At 35.9% G+C, this 24,363-nt stretch overlaps 1 protein-coding gene across 7 annotated transcripts in view; it reads right to left on the reverse strand.

Moving 5' to 3' along the window:
- The window catches only part of CSPP1 (centrosome and spindle pole associated protein 1), a 161,164-nt gene that overhangs the window by 70,938 nt on the left and 65,863 nt on the right, over positions 1-24,363 (reverse strand). For 6 of the 7 annotated variants that reach the window (XM_064588252.1, XM_064588248.1, XM_064588251.1 and 3 more), the window contains 5 exons: positions 17,373-17,466; positions 14,452-14,509; positions 12,546-12,754; positions 10,299-10,420; positions 9,867-9,945 (listed from right to left, as the gene is read on the reverse strand). In XM_064588252.1, coding sequence (XP_064444322.1) covers positions 9,867-9,945; positions 10,299-10,420; positions 12,546-12,754; positions 14,452-14,509; positions 17,373-17,466 — 562 coding nt within the window. The remainder of the gene's footprint in view (positions 1-9,866; positions 9,946-10,298; positions 10,421-12,545; positions 12,755-14,451; positions 14,510-17,372; positions 17,467-24,363) is intronic. The other variant, XM_064588253.1, reaches the window with a different exon arrangement.

The raw sequence follows: 24,363 nt of genomic DNA on the forward strand, positions 1-24,363 counted from the left end.
GTCCCAAATAAAACTCAAATTTTTGAAAAACTTGCAAGGAATCAAAAGAGGAAAAATTTAAAACATATTATGGTTGGGGCGCCTGGGTGGCTCAGTTGGTTAAGCGACTGCCTTCGGCTCAGGTCATGATCCTGGAGTCCCTAGATCGAGTCCCGCATCGGGCTCCCTGCTCGGCGGGGGGTCTGCTTCATCCTCTGACCCTATCCCCTCTCATGTGTTCTCTCTCTCTCATTCTCTCTCTCTCTCAAATAAATAAAATCTTTAAAATAAATAAATAAATAAATAAATAAACAAACAAACAAACAAACAAATTATGGTTATATAAATCTCAAGCAAAAAAGTGCTATTTGTCTTAAATACAGGAATGCAGCCACTTTGAAGAAAGCAATACGCTTAAAAATCTGAATTACAGAAGATACTCAAATATTAGTTTTATAATAAAACTACAATTATTAAAGAGACTACAAGAGGCTTCTCATTCCAAAAACATCATCACTTCAAATAATGAGTTCCTTTTGTGTATCTAACTTATCCAATTTATTTACAATCTTTTTTTTTTTTTTTAAGATTTTATTTATTTTTCAACAGAGAGAGACACAGTGAGAGAGGGAACACAAGCAGGGGGAGTGGGAAAGGGAGGAGCAGACTCCCCGCTGAGCAGGGAGCCTGATGCGGGGCTCGATCCCACGACCCTGGGATCATGACCTGAGCTGAAGGCAGATGCTTAACGACTGAGCCACCCAGGCGCCCCTACAATCTTTTATTAGGATAAACAGATATGTTTATGTATACTGTCACACTGGATCATGAGAGGATAAAAGATGAGGATGGGGCGCCTGGGTGGCTCGGTTGGTTAAGTGTTCAACTCTGGATTTTGACTCAGGTCACAATCTCAGGGTCATGAGACCGAGCCCCAAGCTAGTTGTGGAGCCTGCTGAAGATTCTCTCTCCCCCTCCCTCTCCACTTCTCCCCATCAAAAAAAAATTTTTAAAAGAAAAGGAAAGATGAGGAGAGCCAGAGCAAATGGTTCCTAAAAGATGTCAGACTTTTTAAGAGCACGGGGCTCTGCATGTACATATGAATAAAGAAGGTTGAAAGGGCTTATTTGAGTAAGACCAATCTCTCAAAACAAACTGGCTATAAATTCTACTATCTAAAAGAACTTATCAAACTCAACACCCCCAAAAAACAAAAAATCCAGTCAAGAAATGGGCAGAATATATGAACAGACACTTCTCCAAAGAAGACATACAAATAGCCAAGAGACACATGAAAAAATGCTCCACATCACTCAGCAGCCCGGAAATAGAAATCAAAACCACAATGAAATACCACCTCACACCAGTCAGAATGACTAAAATTAACAAGTCAGGAAACATCAGATGTTGGTGAAAACGTAGAGAAAGGGGAACCCATTTACACTGTTGGTGGGAATGCAAACTGATGCAGCCACTTCAGAAGACAGTATGGAGGTTCCTCGAGAAGTTAAAAATAGAACTACCCTATGAGCCAGCAACTGCACTACTAGGTATTTATCCAAAGGACACAAACATAGTGATCTGATGGGGCACCTGCACCCCAATGTTTATAGCAGCAATGTCCCTAATAGCCAAACTATGGGAAGAGCCCAGATGTCCATCAACAGAAGAATGGATAAAGAAGATGTGGTGTGGGGTGTGTGTGTGTGTGTGTGTGTGTGTGTGTGTATACATACACACAACGGAATATTACTCAGCCATCAAAAAGAATGGAATCTTGCCATTTGCAACAATGTGGATGAACTAGAGGGTATTATGCTAACCGAAATAAGTCAGTCAGAGAAAGGCAAATACCGTATGATCTCACTCATATGTGGAATTTAAGAAACAAAACAGATGAACATAGGGGAAGGGAAGGAAAAATAAAATAAGAGGAAAACAGAAAACAGAGAGGGAGGCAAACCATAAGAGACCGTTAACCATAGGAAACAAACTGAGGGCTGCTGGAGGGGAGGTAGGTGGGGAGATGGGATAAATAGGTGACAGGCATTAAGGAGGCCACTTGATGTAATGAGCACTGGGGTGTTATATGCAACTGATGAATCACTAAATTCTACCCCTGAAACTAGTAATACACTACATGGTAACTAAATTGAATGTAAATAAAAAAAAATTTTTTTTAAAGAATTCATTCTTTTTTATGGCTGAATAGTATTTCATTTATATGGATATAATGCATTTTGTTTATCCATTTATGGACATTTGAACTATTTATACTTAGAAGTATTATGAATAATACTGTTATGAACATTCACATACAAGTCTTTGTGTGTACATATATCTACATTTCTCTTAAGTATATACCTAGGAGGACAACTCAAGTGATGTCTGATAAGCATGTTTAACTTTTTAAGAAACTGCCACTTCCTGCAACTGCTTTTTATATATTGATTTTCTATTCAGCAAAACTATTAATATTTTATCAGCATTCAAAAAATAAATAGAAGAAAAAAATAGATAAATTTATACTTTTTTTCCTTTTTTCAATGAGTCATTATAGATTTTACTGATGATATTGATGGCTTAAGACTAGGAGAATCTCTAAAACCCTGCCCTGCTTATGAGACCTGGGATGGAAATTGTGCCAAAGACAGTTTTAAGTGTTGGGTGAAGTTGGAGCAGTGATTCCTCAGCAAATGAAGGCTCCTATTCCTCTCTTCCTTCCTTTTTTCCATCTTTCTCTGGTGATCCAGAGCTCTTACTACTTAGAAATCATCCAGACAATGAAGTGCACCATACAGACGATGTAGTCAAATTTATTGTCATGCAAGAAATGAATGTGAAAAGGGGTTATTAAGGACAATGCCAATATCAAAACTGGAGAAGTGGATGACACTGTCAAAATCACAGGAGATAATTTGGTCTTCAGTGTAGCCACAGACACCCATCAAAGTATCTCCTAATCTTTGGGAAGGGAATCTGCGACATTTCCTTTGCGAATTTGATTAAAAACTATCTACTTTCACTGCAGAAACTTATATATACAAAAATTATGCATACAATATTTCAATGGATTTATATAGCCTCTCTAAAACCTACACACCTCATGTTAAGAAATCACAAACATCCTTTTCAGCTCTAAAGCTCTTTAATTTGGTCCTGAAGAGACCTTGCTCACCAAAAAGACAGTACTTTGTATAGGTGGCAAACAGTGGTTTACAAAATAATTATAACCTCTTCTGTTATCACAAATCATTACAGTGTAATTTTGATAAGTGTCCTAAAGTGTGGCAATGAGTTAAGGCTTTGAAGCCAGACAAAACTACTTTAGATTTCTACCATAACTGCTTATTGACTGAGGACTTAGGGAAATCACTTTATATAGATGAGTTCCAATTTCTTCCAGTTGCAAATATTGATAGATATACTGTATAATGTATACAATGACATGACAGCAGCATATACTACTCAGTAAACTGAAATTGCTACTATTATGACTATTACTGTTTTAGTAAATGTATAGCAAATTTGGACAATTAAAATTCTAAGGACAAGTCATCAATCAGTGACAGTTTTGGGGATTGAATGGCAGACTTACAAGCCTCTTTCCTATAACATTTTTACCTATGAATTAAGCTGTGTTAAAGAAATAAAACATTGGAAAGAAGACAGATCATGTGCACACCAAAATAGTTAACAGAATCACAGGTTCCTCCCACCTCTAGTTAGGTTAAAATGCTTGGAAATAAATAAATACATTAGGAAATAGTTTGTAAGAAATTAAGGAGGTAATTCCACTATTTAACTGTTACTATTTTATTCAAATTTTATACTTTTTAATGAGGCATTCAGAAAAACACAATAGAAAAAAGGACAACTTAAAAAACAACTACACTGGGCACAGGACCCACAACTAACAGTAAATGGGCATAAGGGGTCTTACGGAGATGAGTGTTCTAAAACTGGGAAACACTTCCACAATGGCAAAGTAGGGACCTCTGAAAATCTGCTACTCCATTCAAGTATTGTTAAATACATTAAGTATTTAAGTTAAAAATTGCCAAAATCAACTTTATAATTCTGAAAATTAATGAAAGGCTTGCAACAATCCAAGAAGAGTTTTAAAAAATTAAAAGATAGGAACTTTCACTAAGAACGATAATCTTTATGGCATGTGAACCTGCCCTTCCCGTTCACTCTACTGAAACCTTAAAATCCAACAGCCTACCACAAATGGCACTGATCTATTCACCAGCCTCATCTTATTTGATCATATCTTTTTTTTTTTCTTTTCTTTCTCAAATACACAACCTAACCCTACACCTAAAGGAGCCTGAGAAAGAACAGCAAATAAAGCCGAAACCCAGCAGGAGAAGAGAAGTAATAAAGATCAGAGCAGAAATCAATGAAATAGAAACCAAAAGAACAGTAGAACAGATCAACGAAACTAGGAGCTGGTTCTTTGAAAGAATTAACAAGATTGATAAACCCCTGGCTAGATTTACCAAAAAAAAAAGAGAAAGGACCCAAATAAATAAAATCATGAACGAAAGGGGAGAGATCACAACGAACACCAAAGAAATACAAACAATTATAAGAACATATTATGAGCAACTATATGCCAGCAGATTAGATAATCTGGAAGAAATGGATGCATTCCTAGAGATGTATCAACTACCAAAACTGAACCAGGAAGAAATAGAAAACCTGAACAGACCCATAACCACTAAGGAAATTGAGGCAGTCATCAAAAATCTCCCAACAAACAGGAGCCCAGGGCCAGATGGCTTCCCAGGGGAATTCTACCAAACATTTGAAGAAGAATTAATACCCATTCTTCTGAAATTGTTCCAAAAAATAGAAATGGAAGAAAAATCTCCAAACTCTTTCTATGAGGCCAGCATTACCTTGATCTCAAAATCAGACAAAGACCCCATCAAAAAAGGAGAACTACAGACCAATATCCCTGATAAACATGGATGCAAAAATTCTCACCAAAATCCTAGACAACAGGATCCAACAGTACATTAAAAGGACATTCACCACGACCAAGTGGGATTTATTCCTGGGCTGCAAGGTTGCTTCAACATCCGCAAATCAGTCAATGTGATACAATACTTTAATAAAAAAAAAGAACAAGAACTATATGATCCTCTCAATAGATGCAGAATACAGCACCCTTTCTTGATTAAAACTCTTCAGAGTGTAGGAATAGAGGGTACATACCTCAATATCATAAAAGCCATCTATGAAAAACCCACAGCAAATATCATTCTCAATGGGGAAAAACTGAGAGCTTTTCCCCTAAGGTCAGGAACATGGCAGGGATGTCCACTATCACCACAACTATTCAACATACTATTAGAAGTCCTAGCCAGACAACAAAAAGAAATAAAAGGCATCCGAATCGGCAAAGAAGTCAAACTCACTCTTTGCAGGTGGTATGATACTCTGTGTGGAAAATCCAAAAGACTCCACCCCAAAACTGCTAGAACTCATACAGGAATTCAGGAAAGTGGCAGGATATAAAATCAATGCACAGAAATCAGTGGCATTCCTATACACCAACAAGACAGAAGAAAGAGAAATTAAGGAGTCAATCCCATTTACAATTGCACCCAAAACCGTGAGATACCTAGGAATAAACCTAACCAAAGAGGCAAAGGATCTGTACTCAGAAAACTATAAAATACTCATGAAAGAAATTGAGGAAGACATGAAGAAATGGAAAAACGTTCCATGTTCATGGATTGGAAGAACAAATATTGTGAAGATGTCAATGCTACCTAGAGCAATCTACACATTTAATGCAATCCCTATCAAAATCCTTTTTTCAAAGAAATGGTACAAATAATCCTAAAATTTGTATGGAACCAGAAAAGACGCCAAATAGGCAGAGGAATGTTGAAAATGAAAAGCAAAGGTGGTGGCATCACAATTCCGGACTTCAAGCTCTATTACAATGCTGTCATCATCAAGACAGTATGGTACTGGCACAAAAACAGACACATAGATCAATGGAACAGAATAGAGAGCCCAGAAATGGACCCTCAACTCTATGGTCAACTAATCTTTGACAAAGCAGGAAAGAATGTCCAATGGAAAAAAGACAGTCTCTTCAACAAATAGTGTTGGGAAAACTGGACAGCCACATGCAGAAGAATGAACTGGACCATTTTCTTACACCACACACAAAAATAGACTCAAAATGGATGAAAGACCTAAATGTGAGACAGGAATCCATCAAAATCCTAGAGGAGAACACAGGCAGCAACCTCTTCGAGAGCCACAGCAACTTTTTCCTAGAAACATCACCAAAGGCAAGGGAAGCAAGGGCAAAAATGAACTACTGGGACTTCATCAAGATACAAAGCTTTTGCACAGCAAAGGAAACAGTCAACAAAACCAAAAGACAACCGACAGAATGGGAGAAGATATTTGCAAATGACATATTAGATAAAGGGCTAGTATCCAAAATCTATGAAGAACTTATCAAACTCAACACCCAAAGAACAAATGATCCAATCAAGAAATGGGCAGAAGACATGAACAGACATTTTTCCAAAGAAGACATCCAAATGGCCAACAGACACATGAAAAAGTGCTCAACATCGCCAACAGGGAAATCCAAATCAAAACCTCAATGAGATACCACCTCACACCAGTCAGAGTGGCTAAAATTAAGAAGTCAGGAAATGAGAGATGTTGGCGAGGATGCGGAGAAAGGGGAACCCTCCTACACTGTTGGTGGGAATGCAAGCTGATGCAGCCACTCTGGAAAACAGTATGGAGGTTCCTCAAAAAGTTGAAACTAGAGCTATCCTAGGACCCAGCAATTGCACTACTGGGTATTTAACCCAAAGATACAAATGTAGTGATCAGAAGGGGTACGTGCAGCACCCCAATGTTTATAGCAGCAATGTCCACAACAGCCAAACTATGGAAGGAGCCAAGATGTCCATCAACAGATGAATGGATAAAGAAAATGTGGTATATATACACAATGGAATATTATGCAGCCATCATAAAAACGAAATCTTGCCTTTTGCAATGATGTGGATGGAACTAGAGGGTATTATGCTAAGCTAAATAAGTCAATCAATCAGAGAAAGACATATATCATATGATTTCACTGATATGAGGAATTCTTAATCTCAGGGAAACAAACTGAGGGTTGCTCAAGTGGTGGGGGGTGGGAGGGATGTGGTGGCTGGGTGATAGACATTGGGGAGGGTATGTGCTATGGTGGGCACTGTGAATTGTGTTAAGACTGTTGAATCACAGATCTGTACCTCTGAAACAAATAAATACATTATATGTTAAAAGAAAAAAGAAAAAAAAGAAGGCAGTAGGATGGGAAAAATGAAGGGAGGGAATCGGAGTGGGAGATGAACCATGAGAGACTATGGACTCTGAGAAACAAACTGAGGGTTCTAGAGGGAAAGGGGGGTGAGAGGATGGGTTAGCCTGGTGATCGGCATTAAAGAGGGCATGTATTGAATGGAGCACTGGGTGTTATACGCAAACAATGAATCATGGAGCACTACATCAAAAATTAATGATGTATGGTGGTGATTAACATAATAAAATAAAATTTAAAAAATGATCAAAATGGTAAATTTTATTTTGTGTGTATTTTAGGAAAATAAAGAAATTGACATAAAAATTAAGATGATAATACTAAACAGGTCTATTGATTCCATATAATGTCCACCAAAAATCTCAACTGACTTTTTGCATAATTAGACAAGCTTATCCTAAAATTCATACTGAAATGCAAAGGACCTTAACAGCCAAAGCAATCCTGGAAAAGAAAAACAAACTTGGAGAACTCACACTTCCCCAATTTCAAAACTTACTAGCACTATGATAATTAATGCTCCTGGCCTAAGGGGAGAGACACAACACAGATCAACCGAATAGAATACAGAATCCCAGAAACAGACTCACATAAAGATGTCCAGTGGATTTTGACAAAGATGCAAAAGCAATTCAATAGAGGAAAAGTAATCTTGTTAACAAGTGATTCTAGACACCCACAGGCCCCCCCTCCAAAAAAAAGGAAAAGAAAAAGAAAAAAAAAAAAAAGACCTTCGATCTAAGCCTCACATCTTACCTAAAAATTAACTCAGAATGGATCATGGACTTAAACAAAAAACTATAAGGCTTTTAGGGGAAGGAAAAAAACAAGATAAAATCTTTGGGATCTAGGCCTAGAAAAAGAATACTAGATTTGACACTGAAAATATGATCCATAAAAGGAAAAACTGATAAATTGGGCTTTATCAAAATTTAAACTTTTGCTCTATGCAACACCCTACTCAAAGGATGAAGACAAGCTTTAGACTGACAAAATATTTGCACACCATATATCTGACAAAGAACTAGTATTTAGAATATATCAAGAACCCTCAAAAACTCAATAGTTAAAAAAAAAAAAAAGATTTCAAATGTGTAAAAAACGGGGTGCCTGTCTGGCTCAGTCAATAGAGCATGCAACTCTTGATCTCAGGGTTGTGAATTCAAGCCCCACCTTGGGCATGGAGACTACTTAAAAAAAAATAAGTAAAATAAAATGTGTAAAAAACATCAAGAGACTTTTCATCAAATATATAAAGATGGCAAATAAATACATGAAAAGATGGTAAGCATCATCACTATTAGGGAAATGTAAATTAAAACCCCAAAGATGTATCATTACACACCTATCAAAATGGCATAAAAGTCATGACACCAAAGGCTGGTAAAGATGTAAAGAAACCAGATTCTAAATACACTGCCAATACAAATGTGAAATGGTACAGTCTCTGAAAAGTTTGGCAGTTTCTTATAAAACTAAAGTTGTAACTACCATATAACCCAACAATAACACTCCTGACCAATTATCCTAAAGAACTGAAGACTATGTTCACACAAAACCTGTACACAAATATTTACAGCAACTCTATTCATACTAACTTAGATGTCCTTCAACGATGGAATGTTTAAACTGTGGTACAAACATACCATGAAATGCTACTTAGCAATAAGAACAAATAATTTATATATGCAACAACTGCATGAACCCCAAGGGAATTATGCTGATTTTAAAAAGTCAACCCCAAAAGGTTACACATATGATTCCATGTGTATATAGCATTTTGTAAATATTAAAGAAATGGAGAACAGATTAGTTGTTCCTAGTGCCTATGGAGGGAGTAGGGGCAGGAAGGAACTAGGTATCAGGGCATAATAATGGGTCCTTGTGATGATGCTAGTGTTCTGTATCTTGACTGTATCCAATGTCATATAGTTGGGCTGTGTCACTGTACCACAGTTTTGCAAGATCTTAGCATTAGGAACTGAGTATAGGGTCTACAAGATGTCTCTATATTATTTTTTATAATTCCATCATGGGAATCTATAATTATCTCTAATAAAAAGTTTAATTTTAAGTAATAATGCTATAAAGTATACTTATTGACATGGAAAAGATGTTTATGATATACTGTTAATTTTAAAAGCAGGTTTCAGAACAATATATACAATATAATATAATTCTGGTGTATGTTGTATGATTTTGTGACTACAGAAGACATCCTAAATGCTCAGATGTACCTATCACTGGATGAATGGGATTTTAGGTGATTTCAATTTTTTTCATATGCTTGTTTGTATTCTTATTTCTCAATAATATACATGCATGACTTTTCTAATGTCAAAGTGAGGTTACTCTTATTAATTTTTTAAATGTACTTTCTATGAAACATTGACTTAAAAGCAATACTTTGAACATATTGGTTATGCAATATTGACAGTTAAGTTCTATCTGTCTGAAGGGAAAAAATAATACAGGATCTATGGAAGACAAATTAATTTTGAAAGAAATTATTATTTTAATAACTTACATAATAGGCTGTGCTGGCTGGTGGGTGACAGGAGCACTAACATAAGCTGTAGGCTGTACACCCATCATTCCTGAACCATCTTAAAAGAAAACAAACACATTTATTTCAGAGTACACATTTATTAACACTTTATTCCTAAAGAAAAAGTCACATACTGAATGTTACCTAAGGGAAAAATTTCATATTTCCTTTTCAGGAGTTAGCAAAAAACATTGCAAGAAATCACAAAATAGACATTTCTTAAAGCTAAATAAAAAACAAGTAACTATGAAATACAGCTGAGTTTTAAAGTAGGGCATTTTAAGCCAATAAATATGAGTATTTGAATTAAGTAAGGCTGTGGTTTCTCAACTTATTTATTTTTGCTTACAAAAAAAATAATTTTCCTGACTGAACCACTAGGAAAAAATGTTTCGCCTATAGATAACTTACAATAAGCAAGACTGGGATCCAAAGTATTCCTGGCCCCATAAAAATAGTATGCATCATCATAAGGAGTCCGATAGTTAGAAGCTAAAGGTGGTAGTTGGAGAGGAGGAGGCAGAGGTGCAATCCTGTATCAAAAGAAAATTGGAAAAATTTTCTATTTCACTGCAATATTTTAAAATCAAGACATAATTCTTTTGCACAATTTTACTGAAAATCTAATTGCTACTTTAGAAAAGGCCACCATCTTGCTTTGATCTCTCATCAAAAATTAGGATTCAAAAAGTAAAATGTGCTACCAAATTTCAGAATTTAAGTTATAACACTTGTGTAAGACAAAAACTTTGAATAATAATTAATTTCGAATTAGTCAGTATATGCCAGTATTGAACAAACATGGTCCCTGTCCCCCCAAAATAATACAGAAATAAACAGGCAATTACAGCATAGCATGTAAGTGAAACAATACAAATAGATAAATGGTGCTGTAGAAATTTGGAACAGGGACATTTAAATCACATAGGGGAAAGGAGGAAAGAAGAAGTAAGGCTTTCTAGAAAAGACAATGCTTCAGCCATGTTGCTGGAGTCACAAAGAGAAGGATAGTGCAGGAAGAAAAGGCAAAGAGGTATAAATGGGATTATAAATGGTTCCATTTGACTGGGGGGAAAGAGTGTATTTTTTTAACTCCAAAATAATTTATTGTTCTTTCAAAGGAAGTCAACCATAATGTGAAAGAGAGGCCACTTATATATCAACAGTAAAGTCTGGACATAATGTTTTGTCTTTCATAAAGTTCTAACTTTCAAAAACCTCTACTTCAGCACTTCATTGCTGATTAGGAAATACCTCTCTATCTGCACCAACGCAATATTTTCCAATAGTAAAAATGGAAAAGGCAAATTCCTTTAAATGACCAGAAAGAGAAAAGGGGGCATCCTAGAGTGTCTTCCCTTTTGAGTGTATCTTAACAGGTTATCCCTTGTTGAATACTTCAAAATAATTTTGAAGAGCTAAGAAGGCATTCAGGTTCTCTCCCGTCATTAATATTTTTCACACTTACTGGTCATTTAGTGTGTCTACTAACCTTACTATCCTCACTGCATAGATACGTCAACAAAGCAGTTGAGAAACTGCTATGAAAGGGAACTGTCAATATCATTGTATCTTAAATTTGTATAGAGATTTATATAGAATTTGATCTTCACAACAACTCTGTTTAGTGTAGGTAAGGAAAAAAGACTACTATTTCACTTGTACAAATGAGAAAACTGAAGTTTAATAAAGGTGTAGTATTCCCGAAATGCAGACAGTGGAGCCAACCATTTTAATCCCTAAACCAATGCGGAGAAAATCATACCATGCTCTGTAATTTTGATCCCACCTAGTGTTTTGAGTCAGGAAATCATCAGTAGAAACAAACAAAACACCTAACAAACACAGTACACACAGTGCTACAATTTGTTAGTAGTAAATAAAAGATAAGACCAAGTCCTACTGAAAGAAAGTACAGCACAGAAAATATCGATGTTAAAAAAGAAAACCACCTAATTAAACACACTCCTATGATTAATACATTAATAGTAAGCAAAAAATAAGCTCAGATCCTACTAAGGGAAGAAAGCGCGGCCCAGAAAAATATCAATGTTAACAAGAGAATTTTCTTTATGTATAGTCTAGTACAACATGATGCCTTTTACCTATAAAAATCAAATCCTTACCCTAATACCTAAGTTATAGGTTTTATAATCTCAACACTTTTTATTTCAGGTATGTGAGTTGCATAGCCTGTAAGTAATCGCAGAGAAAGAGGTGAAGGAAACAGAAGTTAAAGTAATATATACAAAAGAATCACATGAGAAATTTTCTTCTGCTTAAACTGAAAGAAGTAATCAGTGTTTGCCAAGTGGAAATCACAAAATTGAAGAAAATGTATAGTTTTTATATGTTAAAAGTTTTTAATAATAGATATTCCAAAATGTAACCTAAAACTAAATACTAAATGTAGTTAGTTATGCATTCTAAAACTATTACAGCATCTTTAAACAATAAAAGAATGTTATAAGGATTTCCCTTGTTTTTATAAGAGAAAAGACCAACAACACAAATCTCAAGAGAAATTCTTTCATAGAAGCTGTTAATCATACAAAAACCTCTGAAGGACAACTTTATCTGCTTCAGCAAATCCTTCTAAACATGAAATATAATGATACCTTACCTAATTCCCAAACACAAAACATCTTAAACAAGCACCTGGGAGGCACCATTTCACCAAGGGTGCAGCTGGGTCCACTGTGCAAATCTTCATTTTGAGATGGGATGGAGTGAACTGATGGGATGGGTGGGGCAGATGGGGCAGATAAAGGAGGGAGAGGTGTCTGGAAAGCTACTCTGGGTCTTTCAGGTGGTATCATCTCTTCAAAATGTCTTGGTGCCACACTAAACTGCTTTATTCTATCAGGCTAAAATAAAGAAAAAAAAAATGTTTGTTACATGTAATCATAAATTTAAAGGTAGAAATTTAAAGGTGGAAGGGACCTCAAAAGACTCTCTACCCCAGACTACAAACAAGCACTTAAGTTAGTCACAGAATAAAAGAATTTTATAGCTATAAAAGACTTTGAGGATCTAATCCTTATTTTACAAATGGGGTAAATGAGGCTCCCTGAAAGTATATAAATCACCTAAGGTCTCACCATTAATAAATAATCAAACAAAAACTAGAGCCAGATATCAATTCCAAATACAAAACTCTATTATACTATAACACTGTGCTAGTTCTCTATCCAACTGTCATTTCTGACATCAAGTATTCTCTAGAACGGTCAGCAAATGTTTTCTGTAAAGAAGCCAGATAGTAAATATATCAGGCTTTGCAGAGCATGCAGTTTCTTCAGAACTACTCAACTCAACCACAGCACTAAAGTAGCCCAAAACAATATGTAAATAATGAGTGAGGATATGCTGCAATAGAACTTTATTTACAAAAATAGGCCATAGGCTATAGTTCCTAACCCCTGTTTTAGAACATCATTTATGTATTCTTTTCTAAAATTTGACATCAAAAGTAAACCCAAAAGTAATGGTCTATTATATTTAATGTTTTTATTTATTTATTCTCATAAACCAACTTGACACTCTAAAGGTTATTTCATTCAAATATAAATAAGAATGTCCATCAAATACTAATTATAAATTAAATGTTTAACATACTACCATATTACATTAAAAAGTTCAAGATTTATTTAAAAGAAAGTTTTTGACTGTGAAAACTATGTCAAAGGTATTCCCTGATAGAGGAAAATACATTTAGCTTTGGAATTATCCTTTCTTCCCCACCATGTTTAATCCCTTAGGAATGATTTCTCAGGTTAATCTAATAGTTTTATTCTACGAGCAGTCAAAAAGCAAATTAGGAGTGATATTAGTACAGTATTAAACTTCTTTAAATGGACAACCCAAGGATATATACTCAGCATTGGTAAAAGTGTATTAAAAGTTGCCTATAGTTGAATAATTTTAAGTTGCTCTATTCTTTTCAAGAATGAACTTTTTAATGAAATTAAAGCTTCTTAGTCATCAAAGACAAAAACTTCCCTTAGCAAATAAATTCAACATATCCCACTACAGAAAAAGCATATTTTGACAAGAGCAATAAATTATTACCTCCTCCTTACTAACCGCAATGATGTGAGTAATTCATTCCACTTAATGAGAATTGCAAAATTAAAAACAAGATTATGTCTCTAGTTTTATAGTAAATAAAAATTACTAAAATACTTAAACATTAGACTCAAAGATTTCAGCTTCTTTAGAAATCATTCTAATATAAGAAGAGTGGTAAAATAAACTCAAGAAAAATACTAACATCTATTGTAAATTAAACTGAGATAACTTTCTCTTGGATAGTGCATGTGAACAAAGTAGAAAGAACTAATTTAAAACAAACTAAAAAAAATGATGCACATATGAAAAAGGAAAAATTATCTTAGAGGAATAAACAAGTGTTAGGACTTACGTTTTATGACAACTGAACTTATTAATACTCAAATTGGTCTACCATTATATTTCCCCCAATACCTTCTATCACCACCTGCCACCACCACTGAGGCTTATTTAAATGAAAGAGTAAACATTAAAAGATGCCAGAAACACTTACCGATTTCTCAGGGTCTCGGACTCCAGAAGCTGCAACGCTGAGTTCCATATCTTTTTCTCTGAACAAAATTAAAATTCTGTGTATTAAACAGTTATAGTAAACACTATCAAAATCATAATCATTACTAAAACAAACACAGAGTCCATGTAATAACATCTTCAAGTACAAGTAATTCCTTTAACTGACAAAAAAGCCTTAAATAATTCTAAAAACTAAATTTTTGATTTGGTGCAAAGTAAACTAGATTTCACATGTAAATTGACTTACAGTAAGTCTTAAAACCAGTACCTGGAGGACTTCAAAGCCTCAGTAATTCGCACAGAATAAATTACAGAAGTAAAACAAAATCTTTACCTTGTGAAACAAAAATGTTTAGGGTACATGTATGTTTTGTTGAAAAAGGAAGGGTAAAAAAAAAATACCATATTTTTTAAGTTAATTTAAACAGAGTGTTGTTTTTTTTTAATTTTGTTGTTATGTTAGTCACCATACAATACATCATTGGTTTTTGATGTGGTGATCCACGATCCATTGTTTTCGTATAACACCCAGTGCTCCATGCAGTACATGCTCTCCTTAATACCCATCCCGGGGCTAACCAATCCCCCCTCCCCCCTCCCCTCTAAAACCCTGTTCGTTTCTCAGAGTCCATAGTCTCTCATGGTTCATCTCTCCCTCCAATTCCCCCCACCCATTTTTCCCTTCCTTCTCCTAATGTCCTCCATGCTATTCCTTATGTTCCACAAATAAGTAAAACCATATGATAATTGACTTTCTCTGCTTGACTTATTTCACTGAGCATAATCTCCTCCAGTCCCATCCATGTTGACGTAAAAGTTGGGTATTCATCTTTTCTGATGGCTGAGTAATATTCCATTGTATATATGGACCACATCTTCTTTAACCATTCATCTGTTGAAGGGCATCTCGGCTCTTTCCACAGTTTGGCTATTGCGGACATTGCTGCTATGAACATTGGGGTGCATGTGGCCCTTCTTTTCACTACATCTGTGTTTTAGGGGTAAATACCCAGTAGTGCAATTGCTGGGTCATAGGGTAGCTCTATTTTTAAATTTTTGAGGAACCTCCACACTGTTTTCCAAAGTGGCTATACCAACTTGCATTCCCACCAACAGTGTAAGAGGGTTCCCCTTTCTCCACAACCTCTCCAACATTTGTTTCTTTCCCTGTCCATTTTTGCCATTCTAACTGGTGTAAGGTGGTATCTCGGTGTGGTTTTGATTTGGATTTCCCTGATGGCTAATGATGATGAACATTTTTTCATGTGTCTGTCAGCCATTTGTATGTCTTCTTCAGAGAAGTGTCTGTTCATGTCTTCTGCCCATTTATTGACTTGATTATTTGTTTTTTGGGTGTTGAGTTTGAGAAGTTCTTTATAGATTTTGGATACTAGCCCTTTATCTGTAGTGTCATTTGCAAATATCTTCTCCCGTTCTGTGGGTTGCCTCTTTGTTTTGTTGACTGTTTCCTTTGCTGTGCAGAAGCTTTTTATCTTGATGAAGTCCCAAAAGTTCATTTTTGCTTTTGTTTCACTAGCTTTTGGAGATGTATCTTGAAAGAAGTTGCTGTGGCCGATGTCAAAGAGGTTACTGCCTATGTTCTCCTCTAGGATTTTAATGGATTCCTGTCTCACATTGAGGTCTTTCATCCACTTTGAGTTTATCTTTGTGAGTGGTGTTAGAGAATGGTCGAGTTTCATTCTTCTGCATGTGGCTGTCCAATTTTCCCAGCACCATTTATTGAAGACACTCTTTTTTCCATTGCATGTTTTTTCCTGCTTTGTCAAAGATTATTTGACCATAGAGTTGAGGGTCCATATCTGGGTTCTCTATTCTGTTCCATTGGTCTGTATGTCTGTTTTTGTGCCAGTACCATGCTGTCTTGGTGATCACAGCTTTGTAATATAGCTTGAAATCGGGCAACGTGGTGCCCCCAGCTTTGTTTTTCTTTTTCAACATTTCCTTGGTGATTAGGGGTCTTTTCTGATTCCATACAAATTTTAGGATTTATTTAAACAGAGTTTTTAAGAAAATGATGTTACCAAAAAAATAAAAATGATGTTAAAAATGACTAATATAAGACAATGGATACTGGCTTTCTCTAACATAGAGGAAAAAAGGCAAAACTAGAAAGTTAATAGTAGGCCTCAAATTCTCTAGAATCTATTCCTAATTGTAAACTATAATTACTATTTCACAAGTATTTCTATAAGAAAGATTATAAACACTGAGAGTCGTACATAATATAAATATCTGTGATTTATCATGATTATTTTTTATATTGCATTTATGGGTGTGCTTATCATTTCACATTGTTGTAAGACAAAATATTTCTATTTCATATTTGGTACTACCTATGAGGTAATACAGTGGTGATGTAGATAACATTAAATGCTACTCTAAATCAAAAACTGAAGAAATTATTGAAGGTATATAAAAGGCCTGTTAGAGAATATACACAGAGTCTCATCTATTACCTACACGACACAATAAATGAACACTCATAAAGTATTTGTTTTATTACCCTAGCTGATATACAATATAGAGGCTGAAATAAAAGTGACTTACAAACACATAATCATCTTAGGAAAAATATCCCCTTATTTTACTATGTAATTGTTATCACCATGTCATTTCACACAAAAGCATTTCTTTAAAGATTTTATTTATTTATTTATTTATTTATTTTAGAGAGAGGGAGAAAGAGCACATGCGAGCAGGGGGGCGGGGGCGGGAGGAGAGAGAACCTCAAAAGGCCTCCGCGGGGCTAACACATGACCCAAGATCACAACCAGAACTGAAATCAAGAGTCGGATGCCCAAATGACTGAGCCACCCAGGCACCCTACACAAATGCATTTTAAGTTCAAAACATCTTTTTTAAATGCAAACCTTTCATTACCGTCTCTTGTTCTTCTGTTGTTCAGCCATTTGTTCCAACAGTTCTAGTCTATATTTCTCTTTCCTTTTCTGAATAAGTTCTCGATCTTCACTTCCTAGAAAGTGGTAAGGAAAAAAACGGTTTTAACTCTTAAGCAACATCTGCAACTGGAAACTCGAATTTTTAAAAACCTCCATTTTTAGTTATATCAAAGAGTAATTAACTGCATATGCAGAAAATATAAAAGGTAAAATTGTATATTACCTCTTCAATTAATTTCATAATTTATGAATACCTTCTATTTGTCAATCACAAGACACATTACGCTTTCCCAAATCTCTAAACTTAGTCAAAAACCTTAAATAATACTCTAGGGGTGCTTGTGTGGCTCAGTCAGTTAAGCGTCTGACTCTTGATTTCAGCTCAGGTCATGACCTCAGGGTCGTGGGATCCAGCCCTGCATGGGGCTCCACACTGAGCGTGGAGCCTGCTTGGGATTCCCTCTGCCCCTCCCCACCTCCTGCATGCACACTCGCTCTGTCACTAAAAAAATTTAAAAATTAAAAAAAATTTTTTTAAAAAGAGAATACTCTAATAATCCCCATCCCCATTTTTCTAATAATTGGGATAATATCACCACTAATAACTCCTACAAGTCCCTTAAATTTAACAACTGTGTCCAAAATGAACATTTCAAAAGCAATTGCTCTTCTTGTTTTCTGTTAACTCAAGCCTCAAAACCTCATATAACTTTAAATGCTCATTATCTCTTATTCACTTCGTATGCAGATCCTCTTTCTAGTCTCACCACCTTTAACCTTGAATAGGACCTGTCTACATTTCACCTATATTGCAGCAATAACCTCCTAATCAGTCTCCCTATTCCCCCTCTCTGCTCCAATACGCCCAGCATACTTAATGTACGATTAACTGTCTTAAAACACAACACTAATTATCCTTGCACCCTGCCCAAAGAACTTCAGTGGTTACCTCAGTTCTATAGAAAAAAATATAAACCTCTCACCTGGGTATCATGCGAAAACGGAGTTGTGCGAACAGTTTAGATCCACATTAGATCATTATTACTGCCCTTTTTTTTTTTTTTTAACTTACAGGTGATTTAGTGATTACTGTGATTTTTTTTTTTAGACTACAGTTGACAATGTTACATTAGTTCCAGGTGTACAACACTGATTCAACAAGTCTTCACATTATGCTATGCTCACCAGGAGGGTAGCTATCATTTGTAACCATATAATGTTTTTATAGCTTCATTGACTACATTCCTTATACTGTGCCTTTTATTCCCATGACTTATTCATTCCATACCTGAAAGTCTGTATCTCCCACTGCCCTTCATCCCTTTTGCCCATCCTCCCACCCTGCTCCCCTCTGGCAACCATCATATTGTTCTTTATATTTATAGGTCTGATTCCACATCTGTGTTTATTCATTTGTTTTTTTAGATTCCACATACTAGTGAAATCATATGGTAGTCATCTTTCTCTGACTTATTTCACTTAAGCTTGATACCATCTAGGTCCATCCATGTTGTTGCAAATGGCACACTCATCCTTTTTATGGCTGTGTCATATTCCATTATCTGTATATTCCACTTCTTTATTATCCATTTGTCAACTGATGGACACTTAAGTTGCTTCCATATCTTGGCTATTGTAAATAATACTGCAGTAAACACAGGGGTACATATATCTTTTTAAATTAGTGTTTTCATTTACTAGGGGTAAATACCCACTAGTGGAATTATTGGATCATATGGTCATTTCTATTTTTAATTTCTTGAGGAATCTCCATACTGTTTTCCACAGTGGCTATACCAATTTGCATTCCCACCAACAGTATTTGAGAGTTCTTTTTTCTCTATATCCTCACTGATATGTTATTTCTTTTCTTTTTTCATTTTAGACATCTGACGAGTATAAGATCTCATTATAGTTTTGATTTGTATTTCTCTGATGATTAGTGATATCGAGCATCTTTTCATGTGTCTGTTGGTCATCTGTATGTCTTCTTCGGAAAAAATATCTATTCAGGTCCTCTGCCCATTTTTAATCGTTTTTTTTGGGGGGGGGTTGAGTTGTATAGGTACTTTATATATTGTGGATATTAACCACTTATTGGACATATATTTGCAAATATCTTCTATTCAGTAGGTTGCCTTTTCATTTTGTGGATGGTTTCCTTTGCTGTGCAAAAGTTTTTATTTTGGTGTAGTTCCAAGTTTATTTTTGCTTTTGTTTCCCTTGGCTTAGGACACATTTCTAGAAAGATGTTGCTACATTTAATGTCGGAGAAAGTACTGCTTGTGTTCTCTTCTAGGATTTTTATGGTTTCAGGTCTTACACTCAAGTCTTTAATCCATTTTGAGTTTATTTTTGTGTATGGTGTAAGAAAGTGGTCCAGTTCCATTCTTTTACATGTGGCTGTCCAGTTTTCCTAGCACCATTTATTAAAGAGATTGTCTTAAAAAAATAAAAATAAAAAATAAACTGTCTTTTCCCATTGTATGTTCTTGCCTTGCCATAGATTAATTGACTATATAAGTGTGGGTTTATTTCTGGGCTCTTTATTTTGTTCCATTGATTTCTGTGTCCATTTTTATGCCAGTACCACACTATTTTGATTACTACAGCTTTGTGGGCCTATCTTGAAAGTTGGAATTGTGATACCTCCAGTGTTTTCTTTCTCAAAATTTCTTTGGCTATTCTGGGTCTTTTGTAGTTCACTACAATTTTTAGTATTATTTATTCTGGTTTTGTAAAAAATTCTATTAATATTTTGCTGCAATTGCACTGAATCTATAGATTGCTGTGGGTAGTATGGACATTTTAATAATACTAATTCTTCTACTGGTGCCTGGGTGGTTCAGTCAGCTGAGCATCCAACTCTTGGTTTCAGCTCAGGACATGATCTCAGGGTTGTGGGATCAAGTCCCACATGGGGCTTCACACTCAGTGCAGAGTCTGCTTGAAATTCTTTTCCTCTTCCTCTCCTCCCCCTCGGCCCCTCTACGTGCCTGCACACTTGTGCGTACTCTCTCTCTCTCTCCCCCCACCCATCCCGTGTCTAAAATAAATAAATAAAATCTTTTAAGAAAAATACTAATTCTTTGATTCATGAGCATGGAGTATCTTTCCATTTGTTTGTATCCCCCTCAATTTCTTTCATCAATGTTATCACTGTATATCTTAATGACACAAAATAACCTCCTAATCTAGATATGCATCATCTGAACACCACACAATCACTGGATATCAAAAATGCAACTGAACCAGCATTTCTCTACTACCTTAATCATTAGTCTCCCTACCATCAGTGAACACAGAGCATCTAAGTGTGCCCATTAAGCATAGATGTCAGCAACAGTGAAGCTCTCATAGGAGTAACATGAATTACATTAAGCTTAATAATGTTTTATGTCAAAGTGGACTGATCCATTCTGCTTCTGATCATGATGGAGTAATAAACACAGAATTTAACCTCCCACCATAAAAAGAAAATAATAAAAGTAGGCAAAATATGAAATAAGTGTTTTTCAGACACTGGACAACAGGTAGCACAGGACTATAATAACTGAGAGTAGGAAAATTAATGAGGTAAGCCCTTTTAAGCACTGCCACTTCTGCCTGAATGCAATTTCCAGACCATGGGTACAGGGAAGGAGAACCAAACAAAGCCAGGAAACTAAGCAAATCAGATAAAGATCAAAATTCAGGAAGGTTAAAATGTCTGGAAGTTTAGGGCAAAGATTCAAAAAGAAGCATAAAAAGAGCTTCAGGAAAAAAAAAAAGAGAGAGAGAGAGAGCTTCAGGGGCACCTAGGTGGCTCAGTCGGTTAAGCGTCTGACTCTTGATCTCAGGGTCATGAGTTCAAGCCCCACGTTTGGCTCCACTCTGGGCACAGAGCCTACTTAAAAAAAAAAAAAAAAATCTGTGGCGGGGACCCTTCAGACTTTACTGTGCACTGTCTATAAATGGGCAGGATAAAATTCCATTAGGCTGGACAAAAAGCTATGGAGAACACAAACTGAAAAATCCTCGGACATCCTCAAAATAGAGAGAAATTCCAGCTTCAGCCAGCTGTAGGAGTTCTCAGTGGTCTCCTAGGGTATTCAAGGAAGACACCCCCAGAAAGGTCATTTGATACTAATAGGGCTGGACTGTCCCTATGAAGAAGGCTACTCTAAGATGTCCCTAGCAAAGCTTAAAATAAAAAAAGATTAGTTCTTAAGTATCAGAAAAATGTGACTGTGGTAGGCAAAATTCTAAGACAGACCCCATGTTCCCTGCCTTCTGGTGCTGATTCCCAGTATACACCTCTCCCTTTGGGTAAAGGCAGGACCTATGACTTGCTTCCAGCCAACAGAATATGGCAAAGGTGAAAGGAATTTGCTGATGTGATTAAGGTACCAATTCCAGATCAAAATTCAAGTCTGAATTAATCAAAAGGGAGATTATCTTGGGTGGGCCTGATATAATCAGGCAAAAGCCCTCCCTGAGTTTAAAGATTCTCCCTACTGGCATAATAAAGTTAGCAGCCATGGTAAGGAAGCCCACGTGGCAAGAAACAATGGATGGCCTCTAAGAACTGTGTGCAGTCTCCACTTAACATCCAGTAAGAAACCAGGGCCCTTAGTAATACAGCCACTAGTTATTGAATTCTGCCAATAATGTGAATGGGCTTAGAGGTAGATTCTACCCCAGTCAAGATTCAAATAAAAACAGCCTGATTGACACCTTGAGGTCGTCAGTTCAAGCCTCATGTTGGGCACGGAGTTCACTTTAAAAAAATCAACTGGATTTAATAAAACTTAAAAATACAGAAGTATATTTTTAAAAAATTGATTGATTGATTGATTGATTTGAGAGGGAGAGGGAGACTCTCAAGCAGGGGGAGGGGGAGGGGTTGAGGGAGAGGAAGAGAGAGAATCCACAAGGAGAACTCCCCAGCTGAGCATGGAGCCTGACACAGGGCTTGATCCCAGCACTCTGAGATCATGACCTGACCCAAAACCAAGAGTTAGCCATTCAACTGACTGAGCCACCCAGGTCCGCCTCCTACCTTTTTTTTTTTTTTTAAGATTTATTAAAAAATATACATATTTTTTAAAAATAGGAACATATTGAGGAAGAAATAGAAGCTGATATTAAAAAAACGGGGAGTTCTGCTTCTACTTAGCAGACAGCTACAACAAAATACTGCTTAAACCCTACAATGGAGAAAAAGCTCATCATCTATAAAACTGTAACTTTTAAAAAGTCCATCAGAGTTGAGGTTATAAGCAACCAGATAAAGTGAATTCCAAAGGTTATAAAAATCAATCCAAAGAGAGATGGGATAATCCAAATTGTTTTACCTTTCCTAGAGTATGGAGAAGTAGGTGGCTGCCTTAAAAGGAGGTAGGAATAGCTGCAATGTTGTTGAATTCTTAAAGGCTTTCGGTGGGCTAGAGTAACAACGTAGATTCTCCAGAAAACCCAGACACAAGAGGAATTTACACTCACTTCTCCACCTCCATCACATGTTTATGATAGAAATTGGAGATAGGACAACACGAGACAAAGGGACCATTCTGAGGCCAAATAATACTGCATGCCTTCCAGATCCTTCTTTCATACAAAACAATGGCCATAATCTACTGGTTGAAGAGCAGAAAACCTGCTGGACCCAGCATTCTGCACTTATATAAGGTGAGGTCCTGTTACTGTTAGGGGAAGGGCAGGAAATTCTCACACAAGACCCTCCACAAACGTAAAGGAAGAGTCTGGCTACCATTCTGGGAAGCATCAGGAACACTGAAAGAGACTCATTTCTGAGAACCAGATGCACAGGATCAGCTTTGCACCAAAGAAAAAGCAACAGCAATCACTCTGTCAGAGTCAAGCAGGTCCTGCTGAAAACTGAAGAGGTGCAGTCACACTAAGAAAATCCCTCCAGCACTCCAGGCCCCACACTAAGAACAAGGTAGTCAGAGAATTTAAAACTTATTTCAAAGCAAGTGGTAGAAGAGTTGAAAATCATTAAATATGCACAAGACATGAACATCACTATCAACCAACTGATCTACTTGACATTTATAAACCACTACATTCAACAACCATACAATACACATTCTTTCAATTACAAGCTAAAAATTCACCAAGATAAACTATATTCTGAGCCATTAAAAATATTTTTTAAATTCAAATTTGAAATAATTGAAATTATACAAACTTTTTTCAGACCATAAGGGAATTAAACTAGCAGTCAGTAATAAAAAGACAGGAGGAAAATCCCCAAATACTTGAAAATTTAAAAGCGTACTTCTAAATAATCCATGATTCTTTTATAAACCCCACAATATATTGTTATTTTTGCTCTAAGTAGTCATTGTCTTAATTTTTAAAATAAAGCAAAAGGCTCCAAATTAGGTCCTTGGGGCAAAATTATAGGAAGACAAATTTCAGTTCAATTAAAAGAAGAATTTTATAACAATCCGATAATGCTACCTCTGGAGTTCCCTATGGGTCCATACACATACTGGCTGGGGAAAAAAAAAAAACCCCATGAGATAAATCACTGGATTAAATGACTTTAAATGGCTTGTTCCAAGCATCAGAGTCCATTATCTCACCAAATATTCATCCATAATTCCTGGATTGCAGTAATGGTAAGTTTATGCCATTCAAGCTTAAAATGTTAGGGTAAAGTAGTCCATTTATTGATAAAATTATTTGTCAGGGGACTCTGAACAAAGAAAGCCATTTCTCCAATTTTTCATGTTTAACAAGATACATCATAAGAATGAAGCCCTTACTCTGACTTACTGATAGGTTAAACTGGTAAATTCTCACTTAAAGACATTACATTAGAATAAAACTCTAGGGGCGCCTGGGTGACTTGGTTGAGCAGCTGACTCTTGATTTTGGCTCAGGTCATGATCTTGGGATCGAGTCCCACATCAGGCTCTGATCGTGTTCTCTCCCTGTCTCTCAATAAATAAATCTTAAAA

This window comes from Mirounga angustirostris, unplaced genomic scaffold (genome assembly GCF_029215605.1).
Source record: "Mirounga angustirostris isolate CCGP_5_RB_7025 unplaced genomic scaffold, mMirAng1.0.hap1 SCAF_4, whole genome shotgun sequence".
NCBI classification, from domain to species: Eukaryota; Metazoa; Chordata; class Mammalia; order Carnivora; family Phocidae; genus Mirounga; species Mirounga angustirostris.